Genomic DNA, 14,721 nt, shown 5'->3' on the forward strand with positions numbered 1-14,721 from the left:
GCAGTTTTACTATTAAAAATCATGGAAGCGGGTAAGCCGACTTCCCTGCATTGCTCATTTACGAAGTTCCAGAAGGATTTCGGGTGTAATTTTAGCCGCCGTTGAATCCTCCTTTGATAGTGTTGAAAACAGAGTAAACTTAACCGTTTATACTCGCGGTTGAGTCTAATATAGCAGCATTTCAGCGGCAGTGTGCGGAATTTAGTCAATCTGTCTGAGAGCAGCCTTCTTAGTTCTTTTCAACGAGCGAAAATCTTTCGTCATCCACGGGACGCGAGAGTCGATATAGATGATCTTTTAGGAAACGTGCCTGTCAATGGCATATGCCAAGACGTGAGAAAAGGTTTGTGCAGCAATGTTGACGTCTACAGGATCTAGAATATGCTTCCAATCTAGGTTAGACAGCACATGGACAATACTGCGATGGTCAGCTCTACGGAAGTCATATGACACAGCGTTTGGAGTGCTGGTGAAATCATGGACAATATTATTTTCGATCACGATAACTAAAGCAGGGTGATGATGTACTTCCTTGACTAAAGGTTGGGTGCCGTATCACGAGCACTCACAAATCAGAGATCCAGGGAGCAGTTGTTTTCATTCAACAGGCCATTGATTTGTGACAGAATTGCGTTACTATAACTGTTCAGGAGCTGGATGGTTCCTACATGAAAAGATGAACCCTCGTGATCAGGACAAAAGAAACCACTACACTGAGGCAAATAGACGTAACAATTCCATAGCCACAAGAAATCAGTATGAATTTCACTGATTTGACTTATGAAAAATAATGTTGACACAAAAGTAATAAAACGCCGTAGACTAGAACCGAAACATGGACGTTGAGATTACGAGGCCTGTGCGTTGACCACCCGTCTTTCAACGCTTGGGAAAATAAGATGGTTATAGGCGTATAAGAGCTACCTCATGTTAGACGAAATTCATTAATAAGTCACGCTTATGAAATTCAGATGTGTCATTCATAAGTCGAGCCTTATGAAATTCTTAACTTTATTTGCCTCCGTGATGGGTTGGAGTCCATGCAATGTAAGTTAATATCGCCAAGAACAATAACTTCGTCGGAAGGGCCTGCTTTGTCTGAAGTGATCAAGACGGATCAACAATTGCATCGTTTTGCAACCGATGCTCATCCCTCGTTCATGCAATTTTTTTTCACTAGTTACTTTTCCCGCGTTCTGTCAACTAAAGCCCTACACTAATTAGAGGGCTTTACTGTCAACGCGTCAGCTGTGTTGAATAAAAACAAAACAGATGCAAGTTTTGATTGTTTAGTGTGATTTTTCTTTTGTTGGAAACAAGTTTATAAACGTAGTAATGAATCACTAATGCGTGCCTTTTCTACCACCGCTCGTCTCTTTAATCTGTACATAGGAAACAATATGTACACTGAGAGTTTAATTCGTTCAAACTTCATAATAATCGTATGATTTTTTGCGACTAAATTTTATTTTGAATTTCATGCAACTATGAAGAACTGTCATGTAGAGTAACCATATTTTTTTAATATTAGGAACTGTGATATAAGGATGAATTTGGGGTCGTGACATTCCGGATCTTCTGGAGGATGGTCCCAATGTCATCCGGATCCACGTTAGTGTCACGACCACACATTCTTTCTTATATCACAGTTCCAAGCGGCTCCGAAAAAAAAACTGTGGAGCGTTAGGATTAGTTTTTTTACGTAGGACTACGTCTTCGGGAAGGGTTCCAATCCAGGGAAATGCAACGAAAATTGGTCAGACATTAAATGCTAATAACTTGGCCAATAATCAATGGATTTTGATAATTTGTATGTCGATGTATTCAGCAGTAAAATTTGTGTGGTATGTCACACAAAATAAATGTTAAATATTTAAATAGCTGAAAATTAAGAAATATGGAAACATTCAAATTTCTCATACATTTTCTTCGACCGCAAGGTACTCACCCTTTACACAGCCAACACAAGCCGAAGCCTCATAATTATTCAGCGTTTGCACGTTGGACGGGTGGACCTCAAACTTCTCGGCTCCAGCGTGGAAATCCTAGCATTTTTTCTATTCATTCACCTATAATAGTACATCAGCTAAATACAGAAGAAAGAAGGGGCATAGAATGGTAATCCAAATGCTTAAGTAAGCGAAACGTAGAAAGTTTAACTGCAGTCATCGTTTGGCTGCGGAGTTATAAACAGGGGTGTTCGTTGCGTTGCACACTAGAAACGAAACTAACTCAGAGAGTGAATAACTTTTACTCAGTTGTGAGTCACTTTCTCCATACGAATCAGCAAAAGAGACTCATTCTCTAAGTAATATTCGTTTTCAGTGTATTTAGCTTGCCATTTTGGCTAGAAATAGGATATTGGATAGTCAAGCTCAGTGTGCAATTTGCATAAAATTCCATGTTTTAACTTGACAACACGGCCAGAAAACAGGTTTCTGTATTCAGGAAGTTATTCGGATGGACAATGCCTATCGCATGATTGCCCTCTTAGTTCAGAACTCACTCACCATGCAGCGCGTATTACCTCTATGGTATTACTCCATCACTATTGAGACATGATGAAGTATTCGTATTTGTTTTACAGTTGTCATTCTTGCATTTATCGCAAGGATCTGACTAAACAAAATTAAACAATTACACCGGTAATGACCATGCATCAGAACCCTAGTCTTAACCACTTCAAACTAGGGAACAACGAATAGAAGATAAGAATCACATAACTCATTTTTCCCTTGTTTCAACATCATCCTCGGTGGACAAAGCCGAGTCTTGTCACTATCAACAAGGCATAAAAAGTAACAAGGACTAAGATGTGTTCCTTCCATTACTGAAAAATCCTGTTCCCCTAGTTTGAAGTAGTCAGAACTAGGAATCGGTGGTAGATCTTACATCACGTAACGTACCACGAAAAGGTGATGTACCCACGATACGTTCCACGAAAAGGTGATGTACCCACGAACCCATAACCATACGTGTCCACGTATCCGTCTCGACCCCAAATTAGGAACCATAACTGTATTCTGGGTTATTATGAACATTTGTGCTCATGAATCAAAATTATAGATCTTAAGCCACTTGCAAAATCCATAAACACACCTTTCAAAAAACGTGTAATTACACTTTTCGCTTTTAAGAAAATAAGACGACCCTATTCTCAACCTACGTACAATCAAAATAATCTATAGGCTCTGGGAATTCTAGTGGTACCGCATTTTTTGAATTCATCAAGAAAGGGAAAAAGATATGTCATTGCAAATTTGCCGTTACACGTTTTTCGGAGGCATCGTGTTCGGAGTGTTAACGTTAACGGTTAACCCCGTTGATTTCGTTTTTAGCATTAACGTTTTAATGTTAGCGTAGTTAATTCGCTGAAATAGTTATTAACGGTTAACTACGCTAACTTTTTGGTTAACGGTACCCACAGTTTCCAATGAGGAACAGATGGACAGATGGAAGATAAAGAAAATAGTGTTGTTTCCATACCAGGGAAGCATCCGGGGGATCCAGCATTCTTTAGGCCTATTGTATGCTTGCTGGATACACTCGGAAAACTACTGGAAAGAATTATCCTCAACAGGCTGACGAAATGTACGGAAAATGAGCATGGATTGCCTAAAATTCATACCGGATTCCGGAAATGAAGATCCACGGTGGATGCAATTCGGACAGTATTTGGGAGAGCCGAGAAGTCATCCAAACAGAAACGGATGAGGCTCCCTCCTGACTACTTATGCAGGATTGTGGGGAGTTATTTCACGAGACAGGATAGGATCATGGCGATCACGATCTGGACCGGGATGTACAACGGCGTGCTGACGCTCAAGACGCCCAAAGGTATCGAGATTGTCTTAACTGTAACAGGCGAGACGCTAGAAGAAATGGAAATGCTGGCAACCGAACCGATCGAAAGTCGATGGTCAAGTGGCAACAGGAATGGGAAACGGTGGAAAGCGGTAGATGACCAATCGAGTGTAATACCAAATCTCTCGACCTGGGTGAACAGAAAACATGGAGAGGTAAACTTCCTCCTGACGCAATCCATATCTGATCATGGTTCGGACAAGCAATGCCACACCTCTGCACGGAGTGTGGAAATGTAAAGGAAACACTGGAGCACGACTTTGACTGTCCCAGGCGAAGGCGGATTCCTTGCCCTTTACGTGGAGAATATAGTCGACGAAATGTGTCGAGATTAGGGCATCTGGAATGCCGTCAGCAGGGCAGTTACTCGAATTATGGTGGACAAATGTGTACTTCGTAAGAAAACAGGTATTCTCGACATCCTGTTTTACGTTTTTTGTAAATACTCTTTATAAAAGTTTATAACATGGCTTTCTTTAGTGAGAATTAAACCTTCTGGTAAAACTAGGTATGTATTTTAGACAAAAAATGCTTCTAAGACAATTTACACGCTACACAAAAAAAAAACCCGTCTTATGAATGGCAAATCAACAACCATTATGTATGTACAGTCTTCAAATCATAGTGAATTCAAAATAATGGTTGAAAAAGTTTTGTTAAATGGCCACTATTTGTTTTCTTTACCTTCTGCTAAAACCGATTAGCGGAACTGCTTTGGTACTAGTATTATTTCAATCGTGTATTGAATTGTTCGTATGAGCTACCGAAGGAAATGATTAAAGTATACCTAAACACTGCAAAAATGAACATTGGACCAGAGTGGGATGTGGCTGTCAAATACGAACACTCGTCGCTTACCTCTGGGTCTAAATGTAAACAAGCCATAAGAAACCTACGTGGTTTGTATAGTTTGGAACCAATTTCATACAAGAATGATCAGTAGGCTGATTTGACAGCACGTCATCCCCCAGCATTGGACGCTTACAACCCATTCCAATTTTATTTGTACTGATTCATGTCAGAAATGGTTGAATAATTTCCTTAACTTATATTTACTGGTAGAGATCATCTGGCAAATTTTATGTTTATGATGCGATTTAGGCGATTGGCAAGTTGTTAATAGATGCGTTTTAAATACTTGCTTGTACAAAGATCATGGATCTTTTTTTTTTAACACTCATCAGCAAACGTAGGCTTACGTATACATCAAACCAACGATACTTACATACTAAACATCACCTAATCTAGGTACTTTCAGCATCATTTCATCGTTTTATGCGGCATCTTCTGTTCTGCGCCGGCAGTTCGCTGTATGTCGATTAAGTTGATCTTTCTTCCTAAAACATTTTCCGCACTTGGGGTTAGGGCATTTGTAGCGTTCCTCCATCAAAGCGCGATGTCCACTCAGATGTTCCATGTAATGTTTCCGCTGGGAGAATCGTCGAGGACAATGGACACAATGGAAGAGCCCATCTGGTTCCGGATGTAACGGTATTATCGAGGTTGCTACGGTGCGCTTTACACACTTTCGTGTAGTTGGTTTAGCTTTCTTGTAGCTTTGTGGGGATTCAGTACTAACCCCACCGGAATCATCAGAATCATAGTCCGTATCTAATGACACAATTGAACTCTGAGGAAAGATTTCGATAATGCTTTGTTTAGATTGGTCATCAGAACAGTCATCTGTAGATTTCTCGACCGTTGGCTGGACCATCTGGTTGTTTGAAAACTCCTCTTCCTCCATCCCAGACTGAGATACGTTCATTGAAAAGACGTCCCTTATCTGCATTGTGTCATTTTCGTTGGTTTCCATTTCGGTTGACTTTTCCATAGTAGCTTCGTTTTCGTGCTCGTCAGAATCGAACCGGAATTTTTCATACTGAACCAACCTGTGGTGAATAAGGTTTTAAAAAGTTCCCACTTTTACCCAAAGTTCGCAATTACCTCTGCAGGACGAATCCGTTCATATAGAATCGATCCAAAATTGTTTCCTTCTCCTTGAAGTCGCGACAGATGAGGTAAGCTGACTCCAGCCTAGTTATGCACGTCTTGCAAACGCGTTGCGGAAGTTCATCGGTCAAATTGGATGGCATACCGCAAACATATACCAGCATATCCGGGATAGATACCTTGTCGGTGCCGAAATTGACCGAGCGACCCCGCAAGGGACGCATGCATCGGGCTCCACACTGCTGCAGGCAAAGGCGACAAAAGTCGTCCAGGGTGACGTTTCCGTACGCTGTATTTGCAGTGAAACCTTTGAATATCGTCACTTATTACCTGTATGCTTAATACTTACTTGTTACACTATCGTGTGGCTCCATTTTCACTGATAAATAACACTGAGTTGGGTTTTCACTAAAATGCTCAACGATAGAAATTAATTTCGCGTACAAAGCAAAGTCAAGCCAGCGACGCAACAATCAATAAAGAAGCATCAAAAGCCAAACAAAACAAGATTGACAGTCCCTAGGGGTTGCTTACATCATGCGTAACGTTTTCATTGCGGAAAGCAGCGAAAGAAGGTATGCTTCACGGCGAATGAGAACGACTTAAATCTGAGTTTAGTTCACTCATAATCGTCAAAAGTGCAGGAACTCAGCGATGAGTAAATTTGCCTCATGGTTTCCTGTGAAAAACCTCAAAAATCTGCCGGAAAATGAGGAAATTGACGAACATTTTATTCAGTCTAGCAGTAGATCCAATAGACTGAGTGAATTTAATCTTTACTTTTCTCATATTCGGGATTTGCTGTCCTGGAAAACCCTGGGAAACGTAAGGCAAATTTACTCATCGCTGAGTTCCTGTACTTTAAGTGATTTATGAGTTAACTAAACTCAAGCAAGCTATGAGATAACTAAACTTCAGCAAGTTTCCATCAATGTGCCTCATCGTCAACTTAGAAACTCGACCTTAATTACTGTTCCACGATGTAGGACTAGTTACGGGTACAACAGCCCATTTAGCTTCTGCCTCAGGGCTTTCAGCAACATTAGTGACTGTTTTGATTTTAGTATAACTAAAAATTGTTTTAAAAATAGTATTAAGAACGTAGCTAGTAGTAGCATAGAGGTAACTCTAAGACAAGAAGGTCCCGAAGAAACGTGCTCAACTTGTTGGCTCAGCTCTGGTACTCTCTTCGGTCCCAAGCTAATCGATTTACCCCTCGAAACATAGGAAAATCCGCGAACCCCTCATTTTATCTGTCAAACTTTTATAGTGAATCAAAACAAACATAGTGTAGTACTAGAATTTCGACAAGAATGGGGTACGTTAATCGATTTGCTTGGGACCAATAGGCTAGTCAAGTAGTGAGCCAATTTAAAATCGTTAGTTTCCACCGGTTGGTAGTAGCATAGAGGTAACTCTAAGACAAGTAGGTCCCGAAGAAACGTGCTCAACTTTTTGGCTCACCTCTGGTACTATCTTCGGTCCCAAGCTTGTCGAATCACCCCTCGAAACATAGGAAAAACCAATAACCCCTCATTTTATCTGTCAAACTTTCATAGCGAATCAAAACAAACATTGCGTAGTACTAGAATTTCGACTAGAATAGGGCAACAATCAATACGAAACTAACGATTTTAAATTGGCTCACCACTTTAGTAGCCTATTGGTCCCTAGCAAACGATTAACGTACCCTATTCTAGTTGAAATTCTATTACTACACTATGTTTGTTTTGATTCGCTATGAAAGTTTGACAGATAACATCAGGGGTGTGTGGATTCATGCAGAACATGCAGGGGTGAGTGAAATAGCTTGGGACTGCTTGGGACCGTTGTTCTGGTACTGAGTGAGCCAAAAATAATAATGATTTTCTTCGGGACCCAGTGGTCTTAGAGTTACCTCTATGAATAGGGTACGTTAATCGTTTGCTTGGGACCAATAGGCTACTAAAGTGGTGAGCCAATTTAAAATCGTTAGTTTCGTATTGATTGTTGGTAGTAGCATAGAGGTAACTCTAAGACCACTGGGTCCCGAAGAAAATCATTATTATTTTTGGCTCACTCAGTACCAGAACAACGGTCCCAAGCAGTCCCAAGCTATTTCACTCACCCCTGCATGTTCTGCATGAATCCACACACCCCTGATGTTATCTGTCAAACTTTCATAGCGAATCAAAACAAATATAGTGTAGTAATAGAATTTCAACTAGAATAGGGTACGTTAATCGTTTGCTTGGGACCAATAGGCTACTAAAGTGGTGAGCCAATTTAAAATCGTTAGTTTCGTATTGATTGTTGGTAGTAGTCTGTGCGACATAGTCGAAGGTGAGTGACAACAAATAAATAAATAAATTTGGGTTGTTCTCATTCGCCCAAAAATTCCCAAACAGAAGTAAAAATTACCTTAAAGTACACGCATAAAATTTGACACATTGTTATTGGCGAATTTTCATGTTTAATTCCACATGATTTTCATGTGTCCACACATAAACAGAATCCACTCAGAAGTACACATGGAATTTATGAGTCAAATGAATAGTATGTGTGGTTACACATGAATTTTCTGTGTTCAGATAAGAACTATGTGTCCGACCATTTGTTTATCACATTACAAAAATTCAAGTGTGGTACACATAAAAATAATCATTGAATTTTTCTTAGTCAAGGAAACACTGAAGGTACTATAGATTCCATCAGAAATAAAATTCTAAACTATTCAAATCTAAACATAGATTTTTGCCTTGCCATCTGCACATAACTTTACAATATAGTCCTTCAGCTTCTATGAAATACAAGAAACCCGTTTTAGACGACTGTTGATTAAACTGGATGCTGAATTCTTGGGTTTAGGTGACTGACACATACGAAGCGTTTTGATTGAGAGAGGTTGAAGCAGTACTATGACAAGCACCTCAACGGTGGTGCAGCAGAAAACGAAGGTGGCACGGCAACAGACCTTGGAGCACGCGCAGAAGACGACAGACTACCGGCACCTGATCTTCAAGAAGTTGATGAGGAGATCGGTCGTCTGAAGAACAACAAAGCAACTGGTGTAGATCAACTACCAAGTGAGCTATTAAAATACGGTGGCTAGAGCGCTGCACTGGATAAGGAGGAGAAGATATTACCGGAGGAGTGGATGGAAGGTGTCGTATGCCCAATCTACAAAAAGGGCGACAAGTTGGATTGCTGCAACTACCGCGCGATCACACTGCTGAGCGCCGCCTACAAGGTACTCTCCCAAATTCTATGCCGCCGCCTGTCACCATTTGCAAGAGAGTTCGTGGATTCTGCAGAAATGCCGTGAATACAACGTAGCCACATATAATTTGTTAATCGATTTCATATCTGCATTCGACGCAATCGAACGAGATTGGTCAAGGCGACGATAGATCGAGTGATGTGCGTTGTTCGAGTATCGGGAACACTCTCGAATCCCTTTGAATCTCGAAGGGGGTTACCGTAAGGTGATGGACTTTCGTGTCTGCTATTCCTCATCGCGTTAGAAAATGTGATCAGAAGAGCTGGGATAGACATGAGTGGCACGATATCCAGGAAGTCCATGCAGCTTCTTGGCTTCGCCGATGACATCGACATGATGGCAGAAACTCTTACACATCAGACTGAAGGCTGAAGCTAGGCGGATTGGACTTGCCATCAACGCATCGAAGACAAAATGATGACTTGTGCTGAAAATTCAGGTTTAGAACCGACTGAGAACTTTCAACTGGTGAACCGTAATTTGTATCTTCATTTTCTCCCTCCGATGGCATCGAACTGTGTTTGTTGTGAAGTTTTCTGGCGACGATTCGGGATCCTTATGTGGCTCCTAGTGTATTAAACTTTGACGATAATTACTGTCATTCACGTTAACTGTGTAAGATTGATCACTAAAATGATTTGCAACGGTTCCAGGCGTTCACTGTATGGAATTATCCGGATTCATCTGCACGTACACTGCAGATCCAGTCTGTAGCTCAGGTAGATTTCTTGATTTTCTGTCGTAATCTTCCTTCTGCTTTCTTCAATTGATTCAGGAACATGTTCGACAACTTTCGGCATAAGATTTGGCCCCGGATGTTGGAATTCCACAATGTGAAGAACGAGAAAACAAACGAGCAGCCAATTGAATGTTTCTCCAATGCAAAAGAATACCAGTAAACGCGTTGCAATCTTCATGGTTGCCTCCGATTTACCGTTTGCCTGCAGATGATGAGGAGCTGAAGTGATGTGGTCGATATCCCATTCCGATGCAAACTTTCTCATTTTCCCATTTGTCCCATTATCGATCAACACAGTTTGTGGTTTTCCATGTCGAGCGAAATTTCTACTGCAGGCTGCTATAACCGATTCTGGTGTCAGATTCTTAAGGATATCCACTTCAAAGAAATCTGAATAGTGGTCGACAGTGACCAGGAACTTCTAACTGTGATCACGGAGCTCACTTAAGAAAACATCCATCGAGATCAACTGGAAAGGATACCTGTGAATTTTATGACTAATCATGGGTGGATTTGGCTGCGAACCAATACCCGAAATATGCACGGACTCCGTCTGGTACTCGATTAGCAGATCTAGGCCAGCTTTGTTGAACAAAAGTTGTGATGCTCTGCATGCAAGGATTCCTCGCCGTTTCGTCCATGATCTCGTTTAAGCAACGGTCCGATACGTTGACAAATTTGGTAAGTCCCAAACCTTCGACATCTTCAAACATTTTGTAAATTTGCAGCTTGTTGCATTCGTCCTTCACTGCTTTGTCATCGAATGGTGCACTGGATAGCGCATCAGCTGCAACATTTTCCTCTCCTGAGACGAACTCAATTACCAGACAATAACGTTGAAGGTTGAGCAGCATATGTTGCAATCTTCTTGGAGCAGACAGTAAAGGTTTGCGAAAAATGCTGATCAAGGGCTTATGGTCGGGTTTCACATTTGTTTTTGAATTTCCAACCACAAGTTGGTCGAAACGAACACACGCAAAAAGAATTGCCAACAGTTCTTTTTTAATCTGGGCGTAATTTCGTTCAGTAGCAGCATAGACGTAACTCTAAGACTAGTAGGTCCAGAAGAAACGTGCTCAAATTTTTGGCTCAGCTTTGGTACTCTCTTCGGTTCCAAGCTAAACGATGCACCCCTCGAAACATAGAAGAATCCACTAACCCCTCATTTTATCTGTCAAAATTTCATAGCGAATCAAAACAAACATAGTGTACTACTGGAATTTATACTAGAATGGAGTACGTTAGTCGATTTGCTTGTGACCTAGACTAGTCAAGTGGTGAGACAATTTAAAATCGTTAGTTTCGAATTGATTGTTGGTTGAACTCTTCCTCCTCGACTTTCGTCTACTGCCACGGAACCACATCCGAAATCAGTTTATGGTTTGTCCTAAGAGAAGAGGTGACAATACGGGGGCGAAAATGAACCACTTTTCTGTCAAACGTGAACCAGCTCCTGATTGGCCAATTTCATGTGCGTAAGATAGAGATAGAGATAGATAAAGATAGAGATAGATAAAGATAGAGATAGAGATAGAAATAAAAGAGGAAGAAGCCAATTGTCACCTCTTCCTCTTAGGGTTTGTAGGATTTGAAATGAATTTGCCCAAATAGCAATGCATGGTTGGTTGTCCTCAAACACTGTGAGTGGTACTTAAACCTTTCGTCCAATTGATCTGAGCAAGTTCGCTATCCACATCAGCTCACAGCTTGCAAGACAGAGCGCCATCAGCTCCGCCTCCGTAGTCGACAGTGCAACCGAAGATTGCTTCTTTGTTGCCCATGCAACCGTCGAGCCGTATAACTTGATCACAAACCCCGATACCGAACGTCGGTCATTGGGGTCGTTACCCCAATCCGCATCTGCAAACGCTTCAAGAGTATTCGACGAATCGTGTCGACGATACATGAGTTGAAAATCGCTCGTACCTCGCAGGTAACGTAACACCCGCTTTAGATGAACCCAATGCTCATCCGTCGCACAGCACTGAAACCCAGCAAAATAGTTTACTGCAGCGCAGATATCCGGCCTCGAAGTTACCATCAGGTACATCAAACAGCCGATAAGTTCCCTGTAAGGTTTCGTGGTAAACTGCTTAGCATCTTTCCCTTTCTCGAGCTTCAGATGTGGCTCCATCGGAATCGCTGACGATTTACAGTTGGTCATTCCAAATCGTTCAAGGATACTGGCTACGTACACTTTTTGCTTAATTACCATGATACCCTTGTTTCGATCACGGAGAATGTTCAGGCCGAGAAAGCTTCTTACTTCTTGTAGATCTCGCATCTCAAATTCAGCAGACAGCTTCCGCTTCAGCCCACGAATCGCCTTTTCAGAGTTCCCAATGATAAGTATATCATCTACGTATATCACTACGTATAGCACTACGCCATTTACCGACCAAAAGTACAAAAAAAAAAGTCATGTTCACTTCTCTTGAACTGCATATTGCTCATAAATTCGTGAAAACGCTCGTTCCACTTCGTTATCGATCACTCTTCTTCCTTTGGGTAGCTCAACCAAGCTCCAGTTTGCATTATTCTCCAAAGACTCGAGTTCTTCTTCAATAGCCTTTTTCCACATCGGCCAATCACTACGCGTTTTCAAGACTTCCACATCGGATGGTATACCATAGGATATATCCTCCACGAATTTTTCAGCACTGAGCGCAAACGCCGTAATGTCAACTTCGTAATCGTTATGCCATGACGGTGGAACAACCACCCGATGGCTTCTTCGAACACCACTGATTCCCGCGGGATTATCGTCTTGTTCACCATTTTCTTCTGCCGAACCAAAAGGTTCGGTTTCACTACCGGATTCTGAAGAAACATCCGACGATTCATCCGGTTCAACTGGAACACGAACACTTCGTGGCCGATCTATGATCACTACCGTTTCAGCAAGCTTTTCTTCCACCTGTGGTTCTACGAAATTGCACTCGTTGAAAATAATGTCACGCGAAACAAACACTTTCTTCCCGTTCCTGCATCGATAACCGTTCGGCGCGTACCCGACAAAAATCACCTTCTGACTTTTTGTATCCAGTTTCTTCCGCAACGGTTTCGGGACATGCACAAAAAAATGTGATGTTTCCATTACCCGCGACACTCGGGCTCCGATTCATGAGGTAAACCGCGGTATACACTGCCTCACCCCACAAGGTCTTCTGTAAACCACTCGTGGCCAGCATAGCACGCACTTTTTCCACTATCGTACGGTTTAGTCTTTCACTAACACCGTTTTGTTCGGGTGTATACAGCACTGTGTATTCAAAACGAATACCTTTTTGTTTACAAAATCTCTTCACTGTATTCACCACCGTTATCACAACGGAGACGAGCGATTTTCGTCCCGAAGTGAGCGCCCAACAAACAATTTTAGCTGTAGATCAGCTTATACAGACAAAAATTAGCTGCATAAGGCAATTTTCGGTTGTATAAGCTAGTCTGCAGCTAAAATTGTTAGTTGGGCGGTGGCTACCGCTTCGAATTCCATCAATTTATCTAGCACTTCGTCCTTGGACTTCATCAAGAACACAACCGACACATGTGTGAAGTCGTCCGTCACAAAATATTCGTTCCCGTCCCACGACACTGGTGTGACAGGACCGCAAACATCACTGTGAACGATTTCTAGAGGCCTGCCAGTACGCTTTTCCGTTCGAGTATGAAACGGTTCTCGCGTCTGTTTCGCACCAATACACGGTTCACACAAAACTTCAAGGAATCTTCACAAGCACCTTCAACCGACATACCTTCGACCATATTATTCTTCACGAGCTTCAACAAATTATCGTTTCCGAGATGGCCGAATCTGTGGTGCCACAGTTCCATCTTTTTGCTCACTTTTCCCGTCACTAGCGCACTTCCGTTCTTACCTTTGCAAACGAGATTCATACAGTACAGCCGTCCCAGCTGCTTTCCGGTGGCCACAACTTCACCGTTGTCCTCGACGGTCACGCACCCACCGAAGAAAATGACTCTTTTTCCGGTATTTTCCAACCGTCGCAGCGACAGGAGGTTCAAAGACAGCTTCGGAATAAACAAGACGTCTTCCATATTCACTGGAATCTTCTCATCGTTTACGATAGCACTAGCTACGACACGTCCCTTATAGTGAGCGAGCAAATTAACACCAAACTTCGCCGTCTGAATGATCACTGGCTGGTCTAACTTTCCCAAACTCCCGAACAATGATTTATCGTTCGCCATATGTTCGGAGGCTCCACTATCCAAAAACCATTTGACATCCACCACTCTACCAGCTGCTGCTGTTTCGGGTCCAATGTCAGCAGCCACAAACGACACCGTTTTCGCACTGACATTCGCTTTCTGAACCACATTCTTCTTACCGGACTTCTGGCCACTGTTTTTATTTTCACCGGATTTCGGACACTGGGCCTTCTTATTGCCAAATTCCCTACAAGCAAAGCACTTCAATCTTCCTTTTTCCCGCGAACGCTGCTTCCTCCGTATTCGTTTCATGCCGCTGGCCTTTTCGCTTGGCTTCCACGTCGAGATACTTACGTCGCACTAAATCCATGGTCAGCTTCTCCGACATCGCTTCCACTGCGGTCGTAACGGCATCATACGATTCAGGCATTGTCAGCATAAGATGGCAGATAACGTCTTCTTCTTCCATCTTTGCTCCAGCTCCCTTAATCTCGCGTACCAGCTGATCAAAATGCAGGAAATGCTCCTGCAACCGATCGTTTTCGCAGAACCTCATAGCTAGCAACTGACGTTTGAGCAAAAAGCGATTGGTGATACTTTTTCGCTCGAACACATCATGCAAACCATCCCATATCTGTTTGGGACTCTCTTTGTCCTTGACATATTCGAGGTGACTGTCCACTACTGCCTGAATCAATACAGAACGACATTTATTGTCCTGTTTGATACGCACAGC

General features: G+C 42.1%; 1 protein-coding gene across 1 annotated transcript; it reads right to left on the reverse strand.

The window, feature by feature from the left end:
* Positions 1 to 4,390: 4,390 nt before the first annotated feature.
* LOC135707011 (uncharacterized) lies at positions 4,391 to 6,271 on the reverse strand. The gene is made up of 3 exons (XM_065228729.1): positions 6,164 to 6,271; positions 5,809 to 6,103; positions 4,391 to 5,753 (listed from the first exon to the last, which is right to left on the reverse strand). Exons 1-3 carry the CDS (start codon positions 6,186 to 6,188, stop codon positions 5,138 to 5,140), a joined length of 936 nt encoding a protein of 311 aa, XP_065084801.1. The 5' UTR covers positions 6,189 to 6,271; the 3' UTR covers positions 4,391 to 5,137.
* Positions 6,272 to 14,721: the final 8,450 nt, after the last annotated feature.

This window comes from Ochlerotatus camptorhynchus, unplaced genomic scaffold (assembly GCF_037179485.1).
Source record: "Ochlerotatus camptorhynchus isolate MF236.1 unplaced genomic scaffold, CSIRO-AGI_Acam_v1.1 ptg000300l, whole genome shotgun sequence".
Classification (NCBI taxonomy): domain Eukaryota; kingdom Metazoa; phylum Arthropoda; class Insecta; order Diptera; family Culicidae; genus Ochlerotatus; species Ochlerotatus camptorhynchus.